This window comes from Hippocampus guttulatus, chromosome 9 (assembly GCF_054856545.1).
Source record: "Hippocampus guttulatus isolate MCC_2025c chromosome 9, RoL_Hgut_1.0, whole genome shotgun sequence".
Taxonomy (NCBI): domain Eukaryota; kingdom Metazoa; phylum Chordata; class Actinopteri; order Syngnathiformes; family Syngnathidae; genus Hippocampus; species Hippocampus guttulatus.
In genome coordinates this window covers 8,937,544-8,953,752 of record NC_141269.1, presented here as the reverse complement: position 1 = coordinate 8,953,752, position 16,209 = coordinate 8,937,544, and the positions used below count along the sequence as shown (strand labels likewise).

Sequence of the window (16,209 nt, the reverse complement as noted above, 5' to 3'; positions counted from 1 at the left end):
AACTGGCCATTGTTTTTTGTTGTTGTTGTTTGAATGGTCATTTGAATGCTCTCTGTGTTTCAAGTTTGGATGCCAGGAAGTCAGCTAGAGAGTTGCTTTTAGTGATTAAAAGATGAAGTGAGCTTTCAGCGTTTCTTGTCTTGTCATGATGCTAAGCTAAGCCAAGATGGCTGTCAAGTAGCTGGCTCGTGCCTATTCAAAGATGGCCTTGTCTGACAAAAAGGAAAATCTGTAGTCAGCAACAATCGTTTCCAAAATGCCTGATCCCAGGAGGGCCATCTCACTGACCCCCCCCCCCCCCCCAACCTGACGCTGTTGTACACGAGGGGTGGTTTGTTAATGCTATAGTTGGCTTTATTTTCCATGTCCACTTGGAAAGTTGTAGCCTACCGCACAAATCAATAGGAGATACCTGAGAGCCGTGCAGGTTGTATCAAGTGTTTGTTATATAAGACCAGTGGTATGAAAGCCATATAAATATATGATTAAACATAGGGAGGGCACATCATTACATTATTTTATAATCACGCTGGAAATTGATTGTTACGTGCCAATTGAATTTGAAATTAAAAGTTGAATTATGAAAATTGTTGCACACATCTTTAAGTATCCAATTAACCGTTCACTCTGTTGAGAAGAGATTGAATAAAAATAAAAAGACATGAATGTAAAATCTGTTTCAAAGTGAAGAAATACTCATTTCTGTACAGATTTCCTGCCAGAATAAAACAAACAAATGAATTTAGCATTAAACATGAAGTAGACAAAACTATTTGTTTTCGCGGGCCAATTTAAGAAACACAATGGATGTGATCTGTACCCGGGGCCTTGAATTTGACACCTGTGATTCAAATCATGCAGGTATGTGCGTGTATGCAGCCCATTCCTGTGAGAATTTAGTCGGATTCAGTACAAAAGTAGTTTTACCAGTATAAAACATAAGCGTTTTTCTTGATTTTATTAATGAAACCAAATAAAAGCCTCAAACATCTTTGAAATAATGGCAAAAATGTAGAATTCCCGTGGCAAAATATAGCAGTTTCAGCACAGCATGTCAGCCATGTTTGTGGAATGTGTTTTTGCAGGACTCGCTGCGGACATGCAGCTGAAGATGACTCCGGTTCAAATGTAAGGTGTAACCTTTTTGTAAGATTTTCTTCTTGTGAGGAGTGTTTCAGACATAATCCATGAATACGTCTGCGGTACTCTGCAGTAAAGGCTGGTTGGGGGCCGTGGTGCTGCACACGGAGCTCAGCCTCCGCGATTGAGCCCTCTGATGGTCCGAGGGACCTGCGGCGTTGCTCAGCCTCAGATAAACCTGAGAAATTACAGCCACATAAGTTTGATTTTGGATTCCCACCCACAATAAGAAAACACTCCCATTGCACATCCCGGCATTCTGAATAAGTTGAAATATAATGAACAAAGCATCATGAGGGGGAAAACATGTGGTCTTAGAAGACAATCCAAATCATTCATGGTTTGCTCTACTTACATTCCGGGTATTTTCTGACAGAAGAAGCTCAGTCCTCTCGACCAGTTTTCTGAAAGAGGGTCTTTTTAAAGGGTCCTGATTCCAGCATGAGAGCATCATGTCATACCTAGAGGGGAATGCAGCCTCACATTTATTTGAGTTATTTGAATTATATAAACCAATCGTAAAAACGTGTATATCCATCCATCCATCCATTTTCCGAACCGCTTGATCCTATCCCAGCCGTCTCCGGGCAGTAGGCGGGGGACACACTGAACCGGTTGCCAGCCAATCGCAGGGCACACAGAGACAAACATCTATCCGCGCTCACACTCACACCGAGTGACAATTTACAGTGCTCCAGTAACCTGCCATGCATGTTACGTCCGCCTCACAATGTGGAGGTGCAGAGTTTGATTCCAGGCCCTAGTCTTCCTGTGTGGAGTGCGTGGGTTTTCTCCGGGTACTCTGGTTTCCTCCCACATTCCAAAAACATGCATGGTAGGTTAATGGAACTGTCCCTTGGTGTGTGTGTGAATGGTTGTTCGTCAAGGTGTGCCTTGCGTTTGGCTGGCAACTAGTTCCGGATATACCCTGCCTACTCCCCGAAGAGAGCTGGGATAGGCTACAGTACACCCGTGTTCTGGATGCAAATCATAATGGTTATACTGATGTCAAATGAGACATCAGATGAGTGTTGTTGTTTGGACAGCAAGCGGCATGTGACTTGGCAGTGATGAGCTCCACCAGTGCAGTCTTTTTCTGGAACGCGACGCCCATGCACATGTACACACACACACACACACGCGCGCACACACACGCGCACACACACGCATACTTACATCTCAATGGGAGCAAACTCAGGCTTGCTCATCCTATGGCCCTCTTGAATCAGTCGATAAAATGTTGAGCCCACCTGCATCCCAGGATACGGACTGTTACCTGCATCCCACACATTCGATGTGTTCAAAAGTCCGTCTACTCACATGGCTAATAATACAGTCGACATTCTACAAATGAGTCACGGCTCTAAATTGTTTACCCAGTGAGAAGATTTCCCAAAGCAAGATGCCATAGGACCACACGTCACTCTCATATGTGTAGACACAATCAAAAATGCTCTCAGGAGACATCCACTTGACTGGAAGACGTGCCTGCATGGGCAAAAGGCCACATTACGTTCGCAATATGGAATTTCTTTGATTCATTCTTCCACTCGAATGATTTTTGTTAATCATTGGAAAAGAGATTTTCTTTAGACCACAACCCTTGTGTAGATTTCTCTATTTTTGGTTTTACAATTTATTTTTAATGGAGTCTTTAATTGCTATTTTTCTCTCTTGCAAAGAAGACAGAGGCACAAGAAATAATAGTGGCGGGATTATGAAGTAAAGAAGAAAGTAGGGAAGAATGAATTCCTGGAAGAAGTGGATAGTCTGACCACAACGTATCCCTACTGGGCATCCTCCAATTGTCTCAGATGCTGTGCATGTGTTCATCCAACCATGTTTCAAAATTGGGATGACCATTTTAGTGTGAAATACAGGGTCGCTAAAGTCTGGACAAAAATGAAATATCATCCATCTTCCCATTTCCTATTCTGCTTGTCCTCATTAGGGTCACAGTCGAGCTGGCGTCGAACCCATCTACCTTTGGGCAAGAGTACACTCTGGACTTCCAATGGCAGGGCACAAACAGACAAACAAACTTCAAATAAAAATCTGACCCGTGTTCTATTTGCAAAAAACTCTCTGAAGGCACAGACAAACAAACAACAACCAAGAATCCCGTGGTGGGAGAAGGATTGTGCTGAACTCACATTGCCGCGGAGCACATAGCTGGAATCGGTAGTGATGTCCCGTGCCAAACCAAAGTCACAGATCTTAGCCACCCTACCATGAGTCAGGAGAACATTTCTGGCTGCCAGGTCCCTGTGGATGCACTGCACCGACACAACACAAACACGGATGTGTGTATGTATTTACTTTGGAACTGGTTCTGGTCGTGGTGGATCATGAGTTGGTATAAGTGTACCTAATATTGTGGCCAGTGATTAAATCGTGAGTAATGAGAACTGTCAGACTTACATTCTTAGATGTGATGTATTCCATCCCTTTGGCCGCTTGGTAGGAGAAGCTCAAAAGATCTTCAGCGGCCAATGAAAGCTCATCTGCATCTTCTAAAGGAAAACCCGGCGTTAGATTACCGGTACTTATACAAGCGAGTCATGTTGTGCCGTCATTGCTGCAAAGTTTCACCTGACTGTGAGGACCTTTCTTTGTCCGTGGAACGCATGGCCATATATTCTCGACCAGTCACTTCGCTGCTGCACACGCATACCAATGATATGTTATGAACCGTCTGTGTAACATAAAAATATGTTTCGAACTGTAATTTCACAGCAAGTGCAAGATTACCTCGCAGGCTCTGTTTGCTTGGACACGTTGCGATAGTAACCGTTGCCCGTCTGGGAATTTAGGAAGGACTCTCTTTTTCCGCGCAGGAAGTTGAGGAGGTCGCCATAGCAACAGTATTCGGTGATCACTAAAACTGGACCTGGAAGGGCGGCGCAGAGAATTCGCAAAATCAATTTGGCTACAACTCAAGGACGGAGATGCTGTTTGTGATCATAAGTAGTTCGTTTGCGCATCAGTCAACTCGATAGGTGTTTGTGTGGACAATATGAAAGCTGTATGCCAAAACACCAATATTTTCAGTCTAGTCAGTATTCAATAGCTTGAAATGAGGGCTTTTCATGCCAAGTGTCTTTCTGCTTATTTGGTTTCCATCAAGATGCCGCAGAGTGGTCAATTTCACGGCTCAGACAGCTGGACAGTCCTCCTTTTTACTGCATTCAATCAGCTTCCTGTCAGGGCTGGCTGCCATTGACTTGACAGTTCAATATCTGATTTCTATTAAAAGCATAATAACTGTCTTACATTGCAGCAAGTCAGTGTTTTTTTTTTACGCTGCCTCAGACAACCACGAAGAAATAAATAAGTAAGTCAAGCAAAAGCATCGAAAAGACGATTAAAAAGTCCAGCGAGACAATGAAAGCTTGTTTCGACACTCCTCTCTCTTTGTTTTGGAAGTTCCTCTCACCTCCGACCGTGCTGGCTCCCAACAGGTTGACGATGTTCATGTGGTTGCCGAGGTAACTGAGAACCTTCAGCTCCGACATCAGCGCCTCCTTCTCCGTGGCGTGAGCGTTGTCTGCGATGACATCGTCACGGGAGACGTTTGAGGGCTCATGTTGCGTTTTACAGGCCAAGGTAGAAAAAAATTAAATAAAAGACACTTACGTTTGAGCATCTTGACGGCGACAGTCGTGACTGTGTCAGCTGAGTTCAGGCCATACGCCGTGGCCCTCACCACCTTTCCAAAAGCTCCAGAACCCAGAGTTTTACCTGTGTGTTCACACAGATGAACTTGGAACACAGTCCAGCTCTTACACAAATTTGCGAAAGCATCAACGCATATGTTAACTTTCATACCAAAGCGTAGCTTCTGCCGAGGAAACTCCCATTTGGAGTCGTAGGGAAGCTGGGTGGGGTCAAAGTAAATGTAGTTGTTGCCGTGGATACTCTCGATGACTTTCCACTGGATTTGGAATTTAGGTTTCTGTTTTAGTGGGGAGAGGAAGAGATGTAGATCGATATCAACAAAAGAAATCCTAAAATTGAAAACTATGGTGCTGATCCAAATTCTACAGCCAAGCTTGAGGTCTGCGCTTTACTATACTATTGCAGTTCTCACAAAATCTGATTATCATTATTTTTTACATACAAATCATGTGTTCGATTTCTTTATATTGTGCAGGTGTACCTAATGTTGTATCCAGTAATTGTATGTTTATTCGGTCTCCCATTATTGCTACTCCGTATGCACCAACCTGCTCTCTATGCACTTTAAATGCTGATGTAAGCTAATTATCTTGGAGCCTGAGTCACTGCACTGGAATAAGAGCAAGATGTCATGTTGCGTCAGACGTGTGTCGATTGAATCTCTCTAATGGCTGACTGAGTCGTTTCATCTTCATTAAAACACATTCATATTTTTCCCCCCCAAAAATGATGAAATAAAATGATGGGAAACGAAGCATGACTCACCAGGGGATGAGCGCAGTTCCTTTTGCAAGTCATTTATAATGCAATTTATATTTTGTGACGAAACATGACTGATCAAAACCATTCAATATGATATGTAAGGGCATTCCATTTCATGTATATGACGGACAGGTGCCCAGGCCGCTGACGAACGAGGGACTGAGACGTATTTGAGTGTATGTGTCCATAAATCATTTTTTTACTGATGGACGCGATGATGGAAGTCCGGTTAAATTAGCATGACAGAACGACTTCTGATTACACTATGGTTTGGCATGAAATATTGACAGACTGACAATAACGGACGGGTGACCAAGCCGCTGACGAATGACGAACAATGGACCGTCAAAATGTTTTTAATTGGCCTCCTAAGCGAAATTAAATCATGACGTTGCATTTTGAGGTTTATTTCCTCTCTTACCTGCATGTACTTATAGAGCAGCACCACCAGGATGAGGCAGAGGAAAGCGCCAGTGGCCACCATGCCAGTTAGAAGTGGGGTGAACAGTTTATGCGGGATGAGTCGCTCTGTTCAGGAACAAAGCCATAATCAGGAGTTACACACACATCTTTTCACACAACACATGGCCTCAAACGACCCGACAGGATTAAAACAGGCAGTTGCAGCGGTGGCGTTTGTTTGTATGTCCTGGATTAGCGAACCGACACCGTCTAATCCCAGCCTGCATTGTCAGCATATGCTAATCTCATTCCATCTGCAGTCAGTAACCACACACCTAGCCTGCACACACACACCCGAGGGTCAAAGGGTTTGTGTGTGTAGATCCTTGTGGAGGGGTTTAGGAGGAAATACATCCACACACACAGCCATCTGCAAATGCTTGTGTGTGTGTGTGTGTGTGTGTGTGTGTGTGTGTGTGTGTGTGTGTGTGTGTGTGTGTGTATGTGTGTGGAGTGGGCTGGGGGTTGGGGGGGATAGATATTAACGATATGGTACCGCTGATGGAGAAGAGCGTATAAGCTTCCTCCCGCTCTGTAGATGCCACACACTCCAGCGTATGATAGTTGCCATACTCCTTGCTGATGTTCAGTCGGCTCTCCACCTCACTCCTACTAAAGGTGGACTCTGTCACCATGGCAACATCCGCAGTATCCCATTGGGTGGCATTGGGTAGGTGTGAGCACCTGAGAAGAGGTCATACCTGTATATTGCTCCACTTACGGCTATATGGCAAATCATGATCGTTTGTGCATTTGACAGGTTGTAGGTGAGACATTTTTCATAAGAATAAGAATACCTTTATTCATCTCACAATGGGGAAATTCCCATTTTTAATTTTATTTCCAGAATTTGTTATGGGATCAGTGAACTTCTCAACCTAACTTACACTTCCAAAGCTCAACTAATTGCACATTTTACATGATCTTTTTTTAAAAAAAAATTTAAACTTCATGGATTTAAACTACTTCAGAAAACTGAATCAATAAGTTAGTTTTATAGAACTAAACTTTCTTGGTACTTGGCTAATATTGTTAGCCTTACAAATCTTAGCTAGCCTTTGTTAGCCTTAATTTGTTAGCTTTCATTTGTGAGCGTTGCGTCCGACATAACAACTACATCATTAGCTTTTGGTATGATCTGCTTAATTTTAAGAAACAGTTGGTTGGCTCTCACCAAGTTTCATTTTTGTTACATTTTGAGGAGGTAAAACATCAATTCAGAAGACCATAAAGAAGTATGCTAAGATTGTTGTATTCCGGCAGAATACGACATTCTTATACTGAATATATAGAAAATATCGGTGTGGTTAGTTAATAGCGGGGCAAGTGATGTAATACCTTGTGTGAGGAATGTCACAGATGTACCAGCTGATTTTTGGAACTGGGTGACCGGCGGCAACACACCGCACCTGACCATCGACTGGCCCTTCGTGCGCGATGATGACAGGCTTACCTTGTGAATAGAGATCATAATCAGATGCTCAAACCCTTAGGAACAGTGTTAATGTAGAAGAATTGACTTACTATTGACATATACGTGAAATAGATGGTCGACGGATGCGTCTTGATGACTGGCTGAGAATTTATAGACGCCACCCTCCGAGCCAAGGACCCTTACCAATTTTAACTCACTAATGAACCTAAATGCAAAGTCACATGAATTGTATTATGGCGTGCGGGTGAGTGCTCTTTACTCCGGAATCGGCCAACATGTTACAAATGTTACCTGTATTTGTGTTGGTGGATAGTGATAACGTGTTCTGTGGTGTTGAGCAGTTGTTTGTCGTTGTAAGACCAAGACAGAACGTCGGGTGATGGATAGGCCTCTAAATCAACTCTGAGATTCAGGCTCTCCCCCTCGCGGACGCCGGCCTGGATGGGACTTGGGCGGCTTAACATGGTAATGAAACCCCTTTCTGCACAACACACAGTACAAACAAAGAGTTGTTCATTTAGCAACAAGACTTGTATACTTGGTTTGCTATGTGAATGCTGAGAAAGGGGCAAGTAGGTACATTGATGTTGCAAAGTAGTCCAATCAAATGACTCAGATTTAATTCCTGCTCTGTTTGCAGCCCTCGTAGGCAGCATACATATTTGCATAGTATGTGGTGATTGCTAATATAGGTTATTCATTGATTTTGTAAGCTGACTAACTCAACATTTGCACACAATTTGTAAAGGAATAGCAATTTCTGGTGTCACAGCTGTATCTTGCTGCGCATATAAGAGAAAACCACGCTATCATCATATGCAATCATGTTTGATGAATTAAACAAGAGATCACTTATTTGATTCCATTTTTAATGAGCCTTTTCACTTCAGGCGTTTGAGTCCAGTTAGTGGAGTACAAGAAAACCTGCTCACGCTGTACTGGGAGACTTTTTTTTTTTAGTGTTTGTTCAGTCAAGGCACCACCTTACCATGGTCTTGTCAACAAGTCAGGTCCTAACATGTCCACAGATCCAGAAGATGTTATGGGTGCATTTTAAGAATCTTTGACGTGTAGGCTTGGGATGTTGCTTTGGGGCCCTGATTTGAATAGCTTGCAAATGAAGGAGAACTTTTAAGCCATTAGGTTTTGTTTATTTTTGCCTGTAAGAAGTCTACAGTCGACAAATACAGTTTGGAAACCGCGGAGAAGAAGTGTCGGCTGGTGCACAATTCAGGAAAGATCCAATGAATGAGATCATATCTATGGTTGTTTTAACAGCTCCTTGAGCACGGTGACATTAACCTTTCTATAGGGTTGCTGAAGAGGGCAAGTTGCTTCAGTGCGGTTTAAAGGTTCCATTCTGTACAGTATAGTATGATGTATCGTATCCATCACGGTTTTACTGGCTAATCCATAACTAGATCGAATGCTGTCACGCCATCTCGGTCGACACACTGTATTCTAGAAGTGCTTAAATGCTTACCGCGGACATCCAGGTGGAGTGCTGTGGAGCTTCCACCTCTCTCGTTGTGGGCCGAGCAGCGATACGTCCCCGAGTCTGTTCGCTTCACGGAGCCTATCGAGAGCCGGGAGGCCCGTCGATAACCTCGTGAGCCGGGTAGGATGTGTGAGGTGTGGGCTTCATTTGGATGCTGCAGGCAGTTAACCACGACAAAGTTAAGTCTTGCTTCGTCTTCCACTCACATTTACTGGAAACGAGAAGTACGAGAAACTACAAACAAGCAAACAAGTGCATCTCTTGCTAAGGATTCATCTTGCTCAAAAATTGTTTTACCAAATATTGAAGTTGCCCCCCCCCCCCCCCCCCGCCCCACACACACACAGAACTTTGATGGAAATTTACCTTTGGGTAATCCATTAAATTTGTTGAAGACTTGGTGCCTGACCTAATGAGATTCCCTTTGGGCGTTCCTGACTTGTTACATTATGTGAGAATGTGATGGGTGTGACCTTTTATCATCAAAATTGAATCACTCTCTTGACATTGAATGATTTGAATGATGCCTCGAGTCATTTTGAAGAAACTCAAAGCCTTCTTTGGCTTTCAGGACATGAATATGGAACCAAGGGACATAGGAAATAGATGCTCCGTGGTAGTACGTTTTTGGGGGTTGTCGAATATTTCCAAGATTTATATCACACTTCACATTTTAAGTCTGTTATATGGCATCACATATAAAATAAGACAAACGGGAAAGCCATGAACAAAATTTGAGAAACAAGAACCCTATTAATGAAACGGCACATCATTTGTAGACCTCCTTCAACACAAGTCACGTGTGTCTTGCAACCATGGTTGATATAAAACTCACCGCCGATGATGGATAGTCCCACTTGACATTAAAGTCCGGGTTGACATTGGAGGAGCTACAAGTAAGCTCAAACTTCTCTCCCTTTCGCAAGATAACCTTGTCCCTCTGGGACAATGTGATGACAGGAAGCACCTCCGGAACTGCAGAAAGAAAAATGTTATCGGGTTTCCTAGGACCTTTTTTTAGGCATGTGTAATTATTGGATTAATAAACATAACCCATCTGAATTTAGCAATCACTAAGAGAGCCTCAAGGGTGTCATTCCTGTTTGTTCATTCGAAACAAATGAACACACGCGCACGCACACACATTTATATTTGCATATCCTTAGCCGTAGGCACACATGAACTGCGTGATTTATTGCTTTCCATAAATGTCACCGACGTCACTGGCGGTTGGGTTTGACAAAGGTTGCCATAACTCTATTTCGCCCAAATGCCGCCTTCATGCACTGTTACAAAGCTTTGTTCCGCATAACGTTCTGCTAATCCCTGTGCCCTTCACCACAACCACATTTCACTCCCTCTCTGGCATCACTCAGAAAGGAGTCCAATAACTTTGCCCAGCCTTGTTTTTGATTCGGACATTGTGATGCTGCGCAGGCATAAATGCAAACATCAAGGTCAGCCCTTCATTTGACAGCGACGTCTACTACTGGGGAAAATGCGAACGTTTTAGATGTTAGTTTGGTATCCAGTGAGTAATTTTACAGTCTGTCAATAATGGTCGAGCTCTGCACTTTTATTTCTGATCAAGGTTAAGCGTCGTTGTAGTAGATAGTATTTATGTTTATCAGTGCAGCAAGAAAAAAAAAAAGAAATGCTAAGAAAGGTATTTTACTGTGGCTAACTTATTATTATTATTATTATTATTACACTTGTATGACAATTTAAAAAAACTGAGATATAGGAGACATTCTTTTGGGCATGCCCCAGCTGAATTTGGGTGATATGCACCCTGGACTGGTCAACAGCCAATCACGTGACACATACAACCATTCTCACGCACATTCACACCAATGGACAATGAACAAATCTAGTACAGCCAATGTTGACAAGTTATCAGGACAGAATGGGAAAACCATTGGATGACATTAGAAACTTGGGCATTGTTTACCGAGCAGCACGTCCACCGTGTATTGGCTCGATGTCACTTTATCTGCTCCGAGCTGTCCCACGCACACGTAGCAGCCTTCAAACTCCTTGCTCGCATTGCCGATGATGACGCCTTGCTCGTGGTGGGTCCAGTAACTCATGGCGGAGGGCAAAGGTCGCCCGTCACACGTTTGCAAGGCTAGCAATGTGACGTCCGGGTTAGTCACCAGGCAGGGAATGGTGCAATTCTCGCCAGCACGCACCAGGATGACGTTGACCATGGTGCGCTGGAAGGCACTGACAGGGTCTGTAAAACGTGGAGAGTTCACGTCCGTGTTTTTGTTCAAAAATTGTAATTTGGCTCTCCATTTTTTCTTCTATCCAGAAGCAGGTAATCCGTTTTACTTTTATGCCATTTTTTTTTCAAAACAACATTGGATTGGACCACCCTGATCCAAATACACCATTTTCAATATTTAACACTGTGGGCTACCAGCAATTCCAAAATCAACAGGTAGAAGAACCAACATGAGGTCACTTTAAGTGTTTGTTTGTTTGTTTGTTTTTAGACAAAACACAAAAATAACAAACATCCACTTCTGTTTATGATTTCTTTTATGAACAGTCATCTGAGCCACAACAAAAGACAAATACACATAAACATTCATGACATTGTGGATACTTTAAAGAAGTCTTAAATTGAAGAAAAAGGCTAAATGTCAAATGATGTTATTTCTTTGAAATTCGTGTGCAGTGATGAATGAAATTTGACAAATTGATTTCTTAGTTATCGAAATCTGTCTGGGGGCTTGTTTCATGGGGGACAAGATCATTTGTATTTTTATGTGATTTTTACTTTACGATGCTGGGAGGCTTAATTGTCTACTGTAAACTGTTTACTTCATCTAGCACTGTAACAATCTAACAAATGATGTACAAAAAAATAAATAAAAGTACGTACACAAAATTGATTTATTGACCCAGTTTTGGTACATTTTCCCACTTGAAATCCACATTGAAATCCTACCCTGTCGGGACAGGATAATCCTGTTTTTTGTTTGTTTGTTTTTCAGAGTTATTCAGATTCTACTGAATAGCTTTGAAGAAGACAAACTGAAAATTTGATCTAGATTCAAACTAAGATTGCATGACATGATCTAATCCAATTTCAGAATCCTTGGAACAACTGGCCTCATGAGTCTTTGAATACAAGTCGAATTAGTTTTATTTGGGTAGTGCCAATTCACGACAGAAGTTATCTCAAGGAACTGGTCCGCTCGCGCGCCTCTCCCTCCCCGCCGCCACCCACCTTTCACATATACGTAGATGGACGTGCTCTCCAGTGTGCTGTTATTGACGCACACGTAGCGGCCCATGTGGTAGGCTAGCACTGCGGGCACCTTGACAACAGTCGCACCGCCCTCCTCCGCTTCCCCCTCCAGTCTGCGTGCGTTCTCCCTCTGCCACCTCAACCTGGATGTGGCGCCAGACGTTGTGGCATTGTCATGGCAATAGAGCTCCAGCCTCCCCCTCTTGGGAACGACTACATGAGGCCCACTGGGGGAGATGATGGGCTTGCACCACCCTGGACCAAAAGACAAAGAAGGAGTCTCAAAATGATGGGCACAAGCTTTGGGACAACTGGCCATTACCCGTGTAAGATGTAAAAAAGGAAGAAAGTATGGCGTTCGGATCGATAACAGCTGCCGCACTTCTGTGAAGTCATTCGACAAAATTTAGTCTCTGGGAACTTTTATTCGATTCATCCAGAATAACGGTGTGAATGTGACACCATTCCAAACTATTCCGTGGCAAGCTTTGAACGTTTCAATACAGTACTTTAGAACCTTCTGTTCTCTCACAAGGAGTTGAACAGAAAAATTCACAGCAGATGTTTGATCCATGAATTCATAAAATACATGTTGAAGTTAGGAGGAGTGTTGAAATAATCTTCTTCGATCAACCTGTTCAGATTTTCACATCACGAGACCAAGACAACACTTTACAACAATTGAGCAATGATGCTTTGCCAATGCGAGGCTTCAGATGGGAAGTTCTCATAGCCAAGTGGCCACCAAGCTTAGAGGGTCACTGAATGTCATCAGAAGATACAGAGAGGAGAGATACAAAGAGAGACTGGAAAAGTAGAGATCATTGTAAATATATCATTTTGTTGTTCAGTTCCTTGTTAGAGAACATTTCCTGCATCACATCTGAAGATCTCCTGCCACTCTTAAGAGCAATTTCTTCATATTTTCTTCAATATAGGATAATGAGGCTAGATTGATTTAGTTTGTCATTGGTTTAGTTTAGTGGTCCCCATTAGGGATCAATTCCCGTTCAATGCGGCGTTTACATTCCTCCTGTGACTGACTAGCTTTCAGTCCAGGTGGTAGTCTACCTTTGGCTCTAAAACAGCTCAAACAGCTTCAGTCCCTGCAAGGACTCGAAACCAGATACTGTAAGTGTTCCAGAAAATTGATGCATTGTTGTTCCTGATGATTTGCGCTCAAAATGCCTTATCTTTAGGTCAAATGCAATAAACTGATGACAAAATTAATACAGAAAAGCAAGAAAGAAAAAATGCATTGAGCAGTGAGGTGCATAAAGGAAAGTGGTGCAAAATGGGCTGTTTGTGAAAAAAAATCACCCCCTCCCGAATATATATGTATGTACACATTTATATATATATAAAAATCTGATTTTGTGCTCATTCCACCTCTCCCTGTCCTTTCTGTGCTATTTGTCTGCTCCGGGTTGCCCAGGAAGGAGCATAGTATGTGGAGCTTTTAATTTGCCCAGCAACAAGGAGCCATGTGACATGATCAGGAAAAAAAACCCTGCGCAATTCTGTGATGTTGTCTGCGTGATGTCTTATATTGGAACTGGGTAAAGAAATGAGAAGTTAAAGATAGCATATCAGAAAGTGGGAGAGAGTACTCTAGCTGTCTTGTTAAGTGGCCAAACTTAATTCTGACATGTTGCTTAAATGAACAAAGAGCCCAAGAGAATAAAGCAGAGTATAACTACAGGTCTTATGTGATGATTAAATAGTATATTTTGATTGGCACATAGCCAATGACATCTAACCAACAGTGCTCAGTAGAAAAATCAATAAGTATGAGCTGTCTTTAGCTGAGTAATCATGACCTCGGGCCTCTCAGATAAATATATGCGTCTAACATTTCCAGCTAAGTTTACCGCCAGAAAGAAGTTTTCTTTCTGTCCCTCGCTTACATTTTGGGCACCTTTTCAAGAACAGGATGTGACCGTTGTGCCTTCAGGCCGAACCAACCCAAGCTCCAGAGGACCCAAACCGGCACCTCTCAGAAATGTCAACATCCACTTTTCTTTCTGATGAAAAGCAAATAGTTTGCCTTTTACAAAAGTGTAGTCAAAAGCTACGCCAAAATTCCACCGTGGCTTTGTTTGCGTTCAGAGACGTCTTGTGTGTTGAGATATTTGTTTGCCGTGCAAAGTATCATTTCAGTTTGGATGAATAATTGATTGGTTTTGTAACTGACAACACATACACACCTGTTGCCTGGCGGGAGAAGACGCAATCCGCCCACCCCCCATTCCTTCTTCTCCTCCTCCGTGGTGGTTATGCAAATTAGGACTGATACGATCTGTAAACCTGAGCTCACGGGTTGAGTTAAACTGCACCGTTAAACTCCAACAGATTCCCAGGAACAGTGTTTGTGGAGGAGGCAAACCAACGACTGACTATGTCACATTTACAATGTTCCTATACTCTGAATCAAAAGCATTAAAAAAAAAATGTCCACAAATACAGGATTACATGTTGTGATGATATTTTATTTAGCAAATACATAATATTGCTCTACTATTACTCTATTTTCCATATACTATATGGTTCAACTCAAGGGCCACGCTGCAGGTCATTTTATGTGGCCCGTAAAAGCCTGAAACTAATGAGTGGGACATTAAATGCACAAAATGAGTACACTGACTTCCCAAGAGCTTTACGATTTGGTGATTTTTATTTACGTGTGTTTCTTGTTAGCTTGCAAAGAGTGCACAAAAAAGACTTTGTTTCCAGGAAACTTTCTGAAGGGGTGGGGCATGGGACCAAGAAGAAGCCTTTAATATGGGAGGTTATTTTGGTGAGAATCCAGATAAAGGTCAGAGCTACTTTTCTCACTTTCCCTCAATTTCGCAAGAAACAATGGCTCAGTCTCAAGGACATCTTTCTGGGATATGGAAGAAAGCAGGCATCCATAAGGTTTATAGTTGAATCCAAATGTATTTATCATTTGGCCATTTATCATTCAACCCAGTGCCATTCAAATGTTGTTCTTGATCTTATAGGTCAAGTCCAAGTAATCACCAAATAAGTGAATGGTAAATAAGGCTTTTTAGCAGCAGGTGCGTTCCCTACCTGTCAGTGGTAGGAAAATCAAATGTGATGCAAACACAATCCACAGGCATGTCATGCTGAAATTTTCCATGTTGACTTTTCCACTGCATGTGTTTCACGACATCCTGCACGATCCCGATAAAGCTCCAAACTGGATCCAACGTGGCCAGAACAGATCTACTCTAATGGAAGAGCTCTCTGGGATGGATACAGCGGCTATTAAAGCCTCTCCTCCTCGCTGACTCTCCTCCCTCACTTGGCGCGCCTCCTCCTCCCTGTCCCATTGGCTGGAGGCGCGCCAAAAGTGATGAGAGGCGCATTACTGGAAATTTTGTTGACAATTTCCAGCCCGTACACATTATTATAGAAGGAATAAGCAAGAACTGGCCCAACTGTTTTGTGTTGTGCTAATTTGTTTTGATGACTTAAAATGTGACTGCCTCTTCTCACACTTGAGTGCTGCATGCTGTGATGAGAGCTGAGAGCTCGCTCTGTTGCCGATGGAGGCACTTTTTGTCTTTACAAAGTACAAAGAGAACAATGTTCAGTTTTGGCGTTCACTTAATAAAAAGCTTATGGGGATTAAATGTGGGTGCCAAAATATTTAGAAACTGCCTAGAAGCAATCATTTGATTACATTATTTTGTTTTGGACGATTTAGGTTATTAATTTAGTTGACACTAAGAAACGACAAGGCTTTGGAAATGTCAGCTCGCATTAGAAATTCGTTTTCCATGTGACTGCATTTGTTTCCTTAGGGTAAAGGTTGTCTCTATACTTGTACTGCAGCACACTTGCATAACATAATGAGATCCAGTACAAGAGCTGTTCGACAAACAGCGCTGAAGAAGATAAGGATACTCACTTTAAATGGTTTTGAGAAGTATTAACAGCAACAAAAACAGCAGCAATATCAAAAGCAGC

General features: G+C 42.5%; 1 protein-coding gene across 2 annotated transcripts; it reads right to left on the bottom strand.

Moving 5' to 3' along the window:
- Positions 1-941: 941 nt before the first annotated feature.
- Positions 942-15,461, bottom strand: kitb (KIT proto-oncogene, receptor tyrosine kinase b). 2 transcript variants are annotated; one of them, XM_086119028.1, is made up of 21 exons: positions 15,307-15,461; positions 12,214-12,489; positions 10,927-11,211; positions 9,811-9,950; positions 8,961-9,129; positions 7,769-7,958; positions 7,567-7,682; positions 7,381-7,495; positions 6,539-6,726; positions 6,002-6,108; positions 4,969-5,095; positions 4,777-4,881; positions 4,577-4,687; positions 3,892-4,030; positions 3,733-3,800; positions 3,562-3,653; positions 3,294-3,416; positions 2,517-2,628; positions 2,317-2,416; positions 1,496-1,601; positions 942-1,318 (listed from the first exon to the last, which is right to left on the bottom strand). In XM_086119028.1, the coding sequence occupies exons 1-21, from the start codon at positions 15,374-15,376 to the stop codon at positions 1,175-1,177; spliced, it is 2,883 nt and encodes a 960-aa protein (XP_085975154.1). In that variant the 5' UTR covers positions 15,377-15,461; the 3' UTR covers positions 942-1,174. The 2 variants fall into 2 exon arrangements, with proteins under 2 accessions (XP_085975154.1, XP_085975155.1); XM_086119029.1 differs by having other exon boundaries at positions 3,733-3,797.
- Positions 15,462-16,209: the final 748 nt, after the last annotated feature.